The 11,640-nt window shown below is 40.3% G+C and overlaps 1 protein-coding gene across 3 annotated transcripts in view; it reads right to left on the bottom strand.

Moving 5' to 3' along the window:
* Positions 1-11,640, bottom strand: part of Cubn (cubilin) — a 202,893-nt gene that overhangs the window by 71,654 nt on the left and 119,599 nt on the right. For all 3 annotated transcript variants that reach the window (XM_050144800.1, XM_050144798.1, XM_050144799.1), the window contains 6 exons: positions 10,697-10,825; positions 9,634-9,766; positions 6,507-6,712; positions 5,457-5,641; positions 3,446-3,638; positions 2,945-3,142 (listed from right to left, as the gene is read on the bottom strand). In XM_050144800.1, the coding sequence (XP_050000757.1) occupies positions 2,945-3,142; positions 3,446-3,638; positions 5,457-5,641; positions 6,507-6,712; positions 9,634-9,766; positions 10,697-10,825 (1,044 nt within the window). The remainder of the gene's footprint in view (positions 1-2,944; positions 3,143-3,445; positions 3,639-5,456; positions 5,642-6,506; positions 6,713-9,633; positions 9,767-10,696; positions 10,826-11,640) is intronic.

Here is an 11,640-nt window from a genome sequence, read left to right as displayed (position 1 = left end):
TTTTTGGTTTTTTGAGACAGGGTTTTTCTGTGGTTTTGGAGCCTGTCCTGGAACTAGCTCTTGTAGACCAGGCTGGTCTCGAACTCACAGAGATCCGCCTGCCTCTGCCTCCCGAGTGCTGGGATTAAAGGCGTGCGCCACCACCGCCCGGCCAGTTTATAATTTCTATGTAATTATCAATACACTGGCCATTATAAATATGAACTTTTTCAAGAAGCTTGGAACAGAATTTATTGACTTTTTCTATAATTATCAAAGCTACAAAATTTTGGTTCATTTACCCCAATACAGTTATGTCAATATATGTTTTACTTCACAGTGACACTGGGATTTATCTATTAATTTTATTTATTTTATAAGCACCACCTAAACTGGTGAAACAATGCTTATCCCAACATGATTACTGTTAATCCATTCGTCAGTTGTTCCGTAACTCAGTAACTGGAAAATGGAATCCTTTACTTGTCTTTCTAGTCTCCAAACTTAATTCTGGGGCATTTTGATAAACTTCCAAGTAATAATCATCCCAATTTTAGACCCAAAACCCTCTCTAAAGGGGGGCAGTAAGTCTGGGAACCATAAATATGAGGCCTAGAAGAAGACAGGTAGTGATTCCCTAGGCCACCCTGTCGTAGAGATATAGAAACAGGTACTAACAGTATAAAAGCCTGACATTTATCGAGCAGTTACTATGTGACCCTCATAAGTGTCTTACATACGTTTTCAAATTTTTTTCTTCACAAAAAAACAGCTAGGTATTATTATCATACTCAGAAAAAAGAATCTTATAAGGGACACAAGTTTGATTTCCACAGAAGTCAACAATGACTCTAACCCTGGCATATTAACTCTAGACACCCCAAACTTCTTCTACAAGATGCTATGTCTAATGAAACTACATCAGGGATTACTGATATTGTTATTATTGTTATTATAATTATTTAGTTTTAAGACAGGATCCTGAGTATTCCAGACTCACCTTGAACTCACAAAGTAACAGAGAATGACTTGGAAGTTCTGATCCACTTACCTCCATTTTCTGAGTGCTAGGATTACAAGCATTTGTGACACTGGGCATTGAACCAAGGGCTTCTTGACTGCTAACCAAGCACCCTGTCACCTAATCTATAGTCAAGTCCAGAATTACTGATGTCTGATATAATTCCCCCTCTCTTCCCCTTGCTGCCCTCCCTCCGTTTATTCTTTTCTTTCTTTCCCTTCTCTCCAAAACGTTTTCTATGCTCATCATAGTTCTATGAAACCTATTTGGCAAAATGTTTAGTCCATTAAATTGGATGTGTGCTATACATGATGCCTGTGTCACCATTTTATGGGCAATGACCTTCATATATTGGCTTCAGAATGTCAAACATGCCTACTAATCAGAAGCAATATAACTAGTGGGGCAAAAATCCAAATAAATAAAGTAGCAAGAAAGTAAATTTTAGTTTCAAAGAATGTTAGCAAAATGCACATGGACAAAATACCCCAAATGCCCTGCAACTGACACAGGTGCTCAACACACGTGTTTCTGACCTGCAAACAAACAGATGAAGAAGGAAGGAAGCTATAAGCTATCTATTCATGGTCGTGAACAAAGGGACCCATGTGTATCTGTTACTTTATTGATCTAAATGCTTTTGTTGTTTGGGCACAAAGCACAATTTCTGAGTTCTTTCAAATCACCCCATGAGCAAGAAAATGGATAGAACATATCAGCAGTGTCTCCTTAAGTAAAGTGAGGCTTAAAGGATTCTGCATCTATAAAATCCTTGGACTTTTGTTAGAATTTTACATTTATTGCCTTTTCAGATAATCATAAAAAGCCACTGGGGGATAAAAGCCCTTGGGAGTAGCATTCATCTCTTTCACAGATGATAAAACAGGCTTGTACAGGTCATTGAAAAGAAAGAGAGCATGCCTTAGCATCCAGGCTTCCAAGACAGGCAGCTCAGCAGACGGTTAGTTCTATAGAGCAAGCAAGCTACTCCATTGATGCAGTTCCCTCCTGAAGATTTCCAAAAGCTTTCAACTGTATTGTGACCCCTCAGAATTGTGTGTGCCAGAATGCAGCCACTGAATTACACTGTAAGAATAAATTTAGTATCTACAGGGATGCCTTGATATCAGAAAAGAGAAGCACTCTGGACGTGGGCTGAAAGCCAATTGTTCACAGGACAAAGGGTCCGTGAGGGCATGATTGATTATTTCTTAGTGCCCAGTCTCTATAGACTGAGATATGCATTTCCACCAAGCAATGTTTCTCACTGGGAGCTTTTGTTGGGGTGGGAGTATAAGAAAGCAGTTTCTTGAATATTAAAGTCAAACATCTTTGCTTTTATTGACAATCTTCATTGCCAGGTGATGCTGACATTGATATTCTGGGAGCCACTGAGAAACACAGATATGGAGGACGTGGCCTCCTTATTGTCCTTTTGTATTCAGTTGATGCAGAGTATGAAGGGCGATTGTGTGTATATTGGACAGTCTCATTGTTCATGGTTCTTCATCACTGTATAGCCACCCCACAACACTCTCATTTCTAGTCGTTCTGCCCACAGATTCAGGAGATGATGAGAAAGAGACACATTTTTGGTATTCTACTTTGATCTTAATGCCTTAAGTACAAATGTCAATATTTACTTTCATTGTGTCAATAAAAATTTAACACAGCCTGGAGTCCAGACCATGCCTCTCCTTTTGAGGCCTTTGTTTTCTCCGAGGAATGTGTTATCCCTGACATTGTGCGATGAGATGAGTGATACAGAACTCTCCCTACATTCTCGAGACATTGTAGCTATTTTTTTTCTATTTGATCACTCGACTGGTTACAGTATCTATGAAATTCCACACATAATGTAGTGGATCTAGTACGTGAGCATAAAGACAACTGAATGGACCTGTGTATAAGGTTTCAAACAGCGATCTCTATACAGTTTCTTACCATCTCTTATGATCAGCTTGTCGTAGTCACATGTAGCCTGAGACTCAATGTCCATGGAGAGGATGTTGAGTTCCACAGTAGAATCAGGAGCATGGATGACCCATACACAGTCAGCACGATTAGTATACTGCCCAGGCCAGCCCGGGGAGAAAAAAAGGACAGGAGCGTCTCCTGTCACCAAATATCCTCCACAGGCTCCTGTACAAACAAAATCAACATCTTTAACACTTTGTCCTTTAAGTGCTTCAAAGTGGCTACACTCTGGGGCTGAGAGAGAATGTTAAAAGCACTTCCTGTTTTTCCAGAGGACCTGAGCTATGTTCCTAATACCCAGGTCAGGTAGTTCACAAACACTGTGACTCTATCTCCAGGAAACATAACCTCTCTTCTGGCCTGTAAGAGCACCAGTACAAACATCACACACACACACACACACACACACACACACACACACACACACACACCAGTCTTAGACAACCCCCCAGACATTACCAAACCCACCTGTACCAATGGTAGGAACAGCTCCAGGAGAAGTATCTAATGCAAACCATTCCAGAAGGAATCCCTTCCCTGAGATGGTAGCGTCAGAAGAAAACTGGAATGTCATAGAGTTTCTACTGGAACTAAAAGATTCCATGTGGGTACTGCAATAAGTGCCAATCAGGTTGGAATGAATGTCAAACCCATCATAGATCTGCATGTAAAAAAATAAAATAAAATAAAACATTGTTGTAGGAGAGACCCAGCCAATCACTTTGCTAGCAGGGGGCGGGGTCCCCCGAGGATATTTTTTTTAAGATTTATTTATTTATTATGTATACAACATTCTGCCTCTATGTATGCAGGCACGCCAGAGGAGGGCGCCAAACCTCATTACAGATGGTTGTGAGCCACCATGTGGTTGCTGGGAATTGAACTCAGGACCTCTGGAAGAGCAGCCAGTGCTCTTAACCACTGAGCCATCTCTCCAGCCCCCGAGGATATTTTTTACTTATAAAGATTGCTCCCAACCACCCCTTCTGCTGTCCTGTTCTCCGCAGGAACCTGTGGTTCTGTAAGTCTATTTCCCCATTAAAGCTGTATATATTATTACAATCTGTCTGCATTCATTTACGCCGTTACACATCGTAACTAGGCAGCTATCTGTAGTTTTCTTCATTAAAAGAGAAATTTAAAGGAAGGTTTGTATTTCATAATTTTATCAGAGTAGAAAGGTTATCAAGAAAATACTTCAATTTAAAACAGAAAGTCACATTAAATACATTATTATAGATAATTTAAGTTATTCCATATAGATTAACTTCAGAATTATCTTAAAAATAATGCTTGTGGGCTTTAGCATATTTAGTGGCCTTTAGTCAAATCTGTGGGTGGGAAAGTAAAGCCTACAGTAAAGAGGTTCCCACTCTAAGAGAGACCGGAGCTGATAACAAAGAAAGAACCACAGCTCATCGGAGTACTCATATTCAAAATGCTTAGTAGATCTATTCTATCTGCCTTAAAATACTATCTCACCTATGTAGAGGTATATTTTATGACGGTTTTAAAATAATCATAAAATACTCTATTAAGCTTATTTCTCTCAAATTATGTCACAATTATTTCCACGCCTATTGGGCTTATGCCATCTGTCATTGGGTTCTACTTTGAGCACTGAGCTTCCAAGAAGAGTGATTGGATTGTGGTTTTCAGGAATATGATAGCGTTTTCTGAAATTTGCAGATTAGTCAATGCATGGATGGCAAAACCATAATAGCGTCTCCATTTGTGTTTCCTTATTTTTATATCACCCTTTCAGGTTTTAAAGCTGTACCATTATAATAGACAACTTTCTTTTGAGAAGTCTGCTGCATCTGAGTATGCTCTATGCCCCCTTCCTCTTTCTTCACTGATGTGGGATTCCCATTCTGTGAATACCATTGGTTAATAAAGAAACTGTCTTGACCTGTGATAGGGCAAAAGAGTAGAGCTAAACTGAATGCTGGGAGAAAGAAAGCAGAGTAAGGAGAAGCCATGTAGCCCCACCGAAGACAGATGCCTGAACTTTACCCAGTAAGCCACAGCCACATGGCCATACACAGATTAAGATAGATGGGTTAAATTAAGATATAAGAGTCAGACAGAAATATGCTTAAGCTATTGGCCAAACAGTATTGCAAATAATACGGTTTCTGAGAGACTATTTTGGGGCTGAGCAGCCGGGAACAGAACAAGTAGCCTCCTACAACACTCCACCTTAACAATCGGGCTTCTATCTACGATAAAGACTTCTCTTAAATCCCCACCTTGCTTCAAGAAAAACTGCAAAACAAGACAAAAACAAATAAAAGAACAAACAGGATAACGGGATAGAAGATAGAATAAACACATAACCAGAGAAAATAGGCATGCTTAGACAAAGTCAACAAGGAAATTATAGTAATGCTTAAAATGTCTTTTATTTATTATGGACTTAGTTTTGCCAATAGTATCCATCAAAGCAGATAAACCTCCTCCTCACAAAGAAACTCACCTTTAATTTGTCATATTGGCAGTTGCCTCCTGATTCCATGTCTATCTCCAAGATTCTAGCATGGATAATCTGAGATGCGTTTACATTTACTGTCCATCTATAATTGGAGTTAGGGGGGTAATTTCCAGGCCATAAAGGAGATGCAATTTTCCCATGCGTTCCCACAATATTATCATTGCCAAATACTAGGAGGGAAAACAGAGTTGTAAATCAGACCAATTTAGAATTTGTTCTTTAATGAAATGAAATGGAAACAAAACAAAACACAAAAACAAAGGGCAAGACTGTTGGAAAGGGTAGGCTTTTAATTGATTGGAATTTCTTTTCTGACCACTGAAAGAAATACTGCTTTCCTTTAGGTTTTCTGGGCTATTAGCTTTTGGAGGAAGATGGCTCCTGAATGAAATTTCATCTCCTTAGCTGGCTGCAGGGTATGAAAAGAAAGGACAATTTCCCACGAGAAAAGCATTTCCCAGACACCAGAGGAGTTGGGGAGTAGTCACGCCAGCTTACACCTTAATTGTATTTTTACCAATTTTGCTTTGCTTTATGAAAGAAAGGAATTTTTCTTTCCTTTTTAAAAACACAGAGGATAGTCAATCATGGAAAAACTTGAGTTAAAGAACAAATTAATTAATACTTTATCTGTATTGGAAGAATAGCCTACGTTTTATCCGAATGCTTAAGCTAATCCTAAAATAATTCTAAAGATCTTAATTTGTAGAATATATTAAAAGACCAAACGAAATACGTTTGATAGAACTTTATCTGCCTGGAAGATAAAAAAAGGCTCCTTTGCACAGTATAATAAACATTAATAACAGGTGGAAATCAGAGCCTAAAAAAAGACTTAAAACAGCAAGCTCAATTTCCTTATCTGTTAGTGAGCCATCCATAAACAACTGAGATTTTCTGGTATATTACTCTACAATCTGAGGAAAGACTGTGGCGTGTAGGATTATTCATAGTTGATACATTACTGAAATTGTTTCACCATTCCTAGTTTGTAGGATACTTTCTAGAAGCCATTACGGAAACAGACCAACTTACTATGATTGAACCTGGCCTGGAAGCCCATGCCACTGCCTGAGCCATCAGAGACAAATCTGACCCACAAAGTATGGCCCTTGATGGAGGAGTAATTGCCAGGGAGGGAGTTTCCACAGTATCGTCCCACCAAGCGGCCTGTGGCATTTCCTTCTCGGATTTCCACGAAATCCTTGTTACAGTTTAAAGAGTTCTCCAACTGGAAGGATCTAATTTGGAAACAAACAAACAACAAAAGTAGCAGAGTGAACTGGTGAAGAAATTTGAGGTCATCCTGATTTCAGTTTCAGGGGAGCCAAACCCCTCTCCTGGCCCCCATTGGCCCCCAGTTCAATACTGAAAATGTTGCTTCAATAATTTGGTATCCCCCTGAAGTAAGAAAAAGAAACTCAATTTCTTTCTTTATATGCTGAAATTAATTTAACATTTTTCACATATGTTCTCAAAATATTAGAAATACAAAGCTCTTACAACAAAACAGAGTATCCTTGGAACTTTGAGATAAAGAATTGCAAAATAGTACTACCTACTTTAAAAAAGCAGTATAACTCAGGCTCAATTTTATTACACTTAATGTTATTAACAATGTGAAATATGCTAAAACTGCTTTACTCTGCTTCTGAGATGAGAGAGGTGAATCCCCAGGATCACTCTGAAAGCATCATTCTGAAGCATCATGTGCGGTCTAGCCACCCTAGGACCACCTCAAAGCTCATTTGCAATAAAGAATCTGGACTCCACTTGCTTTGTCTGGGTGTTTCTTTCCTTATTTCAGATCTTTTGCTTACACACCATCGTTTCTGATTCCATTTTTATGGGTGTTCTGTGTGTGCGAATATGTCTCAGATCTGTATGCACTTCTTGTGCTTTTCCTTCAGCTCTTCCCCCCGCCCCTGTTTTGTCCTATCCTGGTTTGTTTATTTTTATTTTATCTTCTAATAATTATTATTACTTTAGGTGATTGTATTCTATTGAGAGAAAAAGGTGTGGCTTTGGATGGGTGGGAAATGGGGATGATCTAGGAGGAGTTGGGGGAGAATAAGCAATAATCAGGACATATTGTATGAAAAATATTTTTCAATAAAAAACAAATAATTATATATTCAGGAGCGGGAAAATCTAGCTATAAATACCAACTGAATCAGGATGTGATTTTTAACAAAACTCAGGTGATGCGAACACCTGTTAAAATTCTGACAAGTGATCAGGGAGGTTGCACAGGTCTTTGCTAATGATCAGATTGTTTATCTCCCAGGGAGAAACGGCAGGGAGGGCTTTCTGCTAGGAATCACGGTGATTATTCTTCCAGGAGTCAAATTAAGCTTCTTATAAAAGTTTTATTCTTGGGAGTCTTTGTTTTAGGCTGGTACACTTTATAAGCAAATATACCCTTTGGCTAAGATCTGTCAGTGAAAAGAGAATGCGCAACACAAATAATACGCTTTCTGATTCTCATTATCTCCCTTCTGTTAGAACCAACCGTTTCCTCAATGCCTTCTTCTGGCATAAAGTATCATTTCTGTTCATTCCTTTGGAGTATCTGCTTTTACGGAATAAATAAGTTTTATTTCTCCCCTCTCCTTTTCATTGCAAATTCAACTATAATTTCTCCGCTTTTTTTCTCCGTACGCAGTTTCACCACAGCATCCATAAACCAAACCCTGTGTTAGAACTTGATGAGCTTCAGATGCTTTTCACACACCCCAGGGAAGCGGGCTAGTCCACATCTGGAAATGGTTTAGACCAGGGCAGAAATAACTCCCAGGCCTTGCCAAGAAGCCTTTCTCATAACCATTGGCACAGAGCAAAAGCAGTGTGCATTCTACAAAGGCCCCTTAAACAACAAAACTCAAGCCAGTAACACAACAGCGTCAGACTGCATCCAGGTGAGCAAGGAAGCCTTCCCACGTGGCAGTTTCAAGTTGTGTCGACTCTCATCTACAGGAAGAGTGCCTTGCTTCGTACAATGTCACTTGCACCCTGAGGAGGCATGGCCTGGCTGATGGATTAAAGAAAGCAATTTGAAATATTTGAACTTGTCTCGTTTCTAATCAGTTCTTGTGCACAGATGGGCATGGCTATGAGGAAGATCCAGCAAACAATTCTCTTCTCTCAACATGGAAGAGTTTACATCCTTTTTCAGAACAAAATTAACATTGCCATGCATGCCTGTTATTCCTGCATGGCAAAGTGAGGCAGGAGGATCACAAGTTTGAGGCCATTGAGGGCTATACACTGAGGACATGTGAAAAACAACTACAACAAAGAATTTATTTCAACCTAACTCCAATAACATGTAATATAGTATGACACATGACTTTGAATTCAAAATGGTTATGCAAATACCAACATATCTTCAGTAAATGTTTGTTTGTTTTTCTTTTCTTGTCTTTTATTTTTTGAGACAGGGTCTGTATGTTACCCTGGCTGTCCTGGAAGATGTATAGACCAGATTGGTCTCAAACTCAAAGAGATTTATTTGCTTGCCCCGTCCCTGAGTGCTGGGGTTAAAGTTGTGCACCACCACATCTGGATGCCGGTGCATATTTTTTAAGTCCCCATTATCAATATGCTTTGTCATTGGAACCTCTCTACTGGGGGGGGTGAGACAGTCCCATTTCACTTACCATGTGCTCTTCACATCTGCTTCTGGAAAACATTATTATTGCCGTTTAGTTTAACCTAGGTCTATTTGGAACGTAACAAGATCTACCATTCATTCCATAGCCACAGTCCATGTTCCAAAAGTGTTAGGATTCAATGAGAAGCTTGACGGTTGTCTTACCAACCAACTGCTAATTTAAAAAACTAACACAAAAAACCCTCCCAATATCATTTCTCTGATAGGAAAGGAATAGGGATAAGGTATGTAGGTAAAGAAAGCTGAATGGAGACAGGCACTGTTTCTCTCTGTTGGAAGAAAGAATACTATTGAAGATTCTTAGTGCTTTACATAACTCAAGCTATGAGCGGGACAGAAGAAAATGGGGACAGTCTTCCTAAGGTTCGCACCTGTTCCCTCTGGCGAGGGCTCGGACCCAGGATGCCGGTTACCCCGTCTGTCACTAACAGTGCTGCCTCCCTGCAGACTCACCAGGACTGAGACAGCATACCCACATAAGGGACTTACAGGAAGGACAGCTGCAGCTGGTTCCCAGGGGAGCTGACAACGTTCCAGACACACTCCACGTTAGGATGGTATTCTGCTGGGTAGTTAGGGCTGTTGAAGATGCCGTGAGCCGTGTTGAAGGTTCCACCGCAAGCTGGAAGGCAAAAGAAACAGAGTTTCAGAGCAAAGGCCAAATGAAAGACACCACAAGATACAAGAGAAGAGCATTAGAGCCATCTGCGAAGCTGCACATGGCACTTCCATCTCATGCTAGTAACTGATCTCTGTCACATGTAGTAACCAGAAAAGCAACAGCTCCTCAGTATGTGGGCCAGAGGGGGCCCTCCATGTGGACTAGAACTTTAAGTAAAAGGGACCTGGTTTTAATCCTGCAGTCCCTTGGTTTTCACCATCAGGGTGATTTTCAAGCTTGCCCTGGAAGAGGAGGTACTTTTCCCTGGTTGCCATGGGAAAGACAGATTTCCATCTTTCCCTCTGTGAAGAGCACTGAAACACACCATTCTTCATTGTTCTATACTAGGTCTGTAACCGCCTCTCCTGGCCAAGAACCACAGTGCTGGCTGGCACCTCTTTCTTTCCTGCCCACGTGCCTCATGACAGAGTGGTCAGTTGGTCAATAGCCGGGCCTACCTACCATCGTGCAAAAGACGGAAGAATAACCAAGAGGCTGTGTGCATCCACATGAGTTGCCACCAAACTGCTAGTCATGGAGCACCTTAGCAAACACAATACTGGGCTGCTAGCGAACAGGTCTCCAAGAAGATAAGGCTTAGCTAAAAATCAATCCGCTTTCCAGCTAATTCTCCTCACGTTTAGCTCTCATGGTTGTGAGAATTTGCACAGTATTAAATTATTAAAAAAAAGCACATGGGAAATTTAAGTTCTCCACATGTTTAGATCTCATGATTGTGAGAATTTGCATAGTATTAAATTATATAAAAAGCACATAGGAAATTTTAAATGAAAAGAGTCAACTTTAAACCAAAAGAGTCCTAAATAACCAACCAAAGATTTCTATCACTCGCTACTAACCCTGCTGCAACTGTTAATGCCTCTTACTTACCCGATGTTGACGCAGAATAGAAGGCATGGAAACCCTCAAACCTGCCCAAAGAATTGGAGACGAACCTCAGGGTCAGGGCACTGCCAAAGGATATGATTGGATGGGGCAGAGAGTTGCCACAGTAACGGCCTAAAGGATGAAGGGAGTAACGAGGAGGTAAGTAATGACGTGGAAGGAGCCACACGTCTGTTCACCAACCACACACAAGAATCTCACAATTTCACAACGAGAACCCCTTACATCAGAGTTGTGTTTGAGGCAGTTCTTGACCACTATAGATAAACTCTAGACTCAAGCATAGCCAGGATAAACTATAAATCTGATTTTAAAAAAATTAGCATGACGGAGGGAAAGTTGATGTGAGCAGACTTCAAATGTAACTCAAGTAATCATTTCCAGCCACCTGGGGACTAGACAACAATGTACTAAGAATCTCAGTAAGAGGAGATGGGGCACCAGGTTACATGAATTCAAGGCATGGCTTGCCATTTACTGGCTATATAATCTGAGACAAGTTACTTGGGTGCTCTGTTTCCCCAAATGAAGACAGGAGCATATTAGAAATAACTAACCCCATGTTATAAGGACGTAAGGACTGAGTTACCATATAAAGTACTTAGAACAGTACAGGAGGCGGTTGGGTAAGAGTGTGTGTTATACAAAGCATCCTTGGCACAATGCAAATGGATCAATGTCATAGACAAGACAATGAGAGGTGTTCTTCTTCCTTGTCCACCAAGCTCCGTTATGGGAGTTGGAATCAGAGCAGTCTCTTCTAACAGAGCTTGTCCTCTGCAAGGGGGGACACTCCCATGGCAAAATGCTCACAGAGAAAGCTTAATGCATCTAAGGCTGTTTTGTCTGAACCATTTTAAGAGCCATGTCACATATGTTTTAACTTTATTGGGATGTCTAGCAAACAAACTCGTGAATTTTTAATTAAA

Source organism: Alexandromys fortis, unplaced genomic scaffold (assembly GCF_014885135.2).
Source record: "Alexandromys fortis isolate MF-2015 unplaced genomic scaffold, M_Fortis_MF-2015_v1.1 scaffold_52, whole genome shotgun sequence".
In the NCBI taxonomy this organism is placed as follows: Eukaryota; Metazoa; Chordata; class Mammalia; order Rodentia; family Cricetidae; genus Alexandromys; species Alexandromys fortis.
Note: the sequence above shows the minus strand (reverse complement) of the source record. Positions and strands in the feature narration are given on the sequence as shown.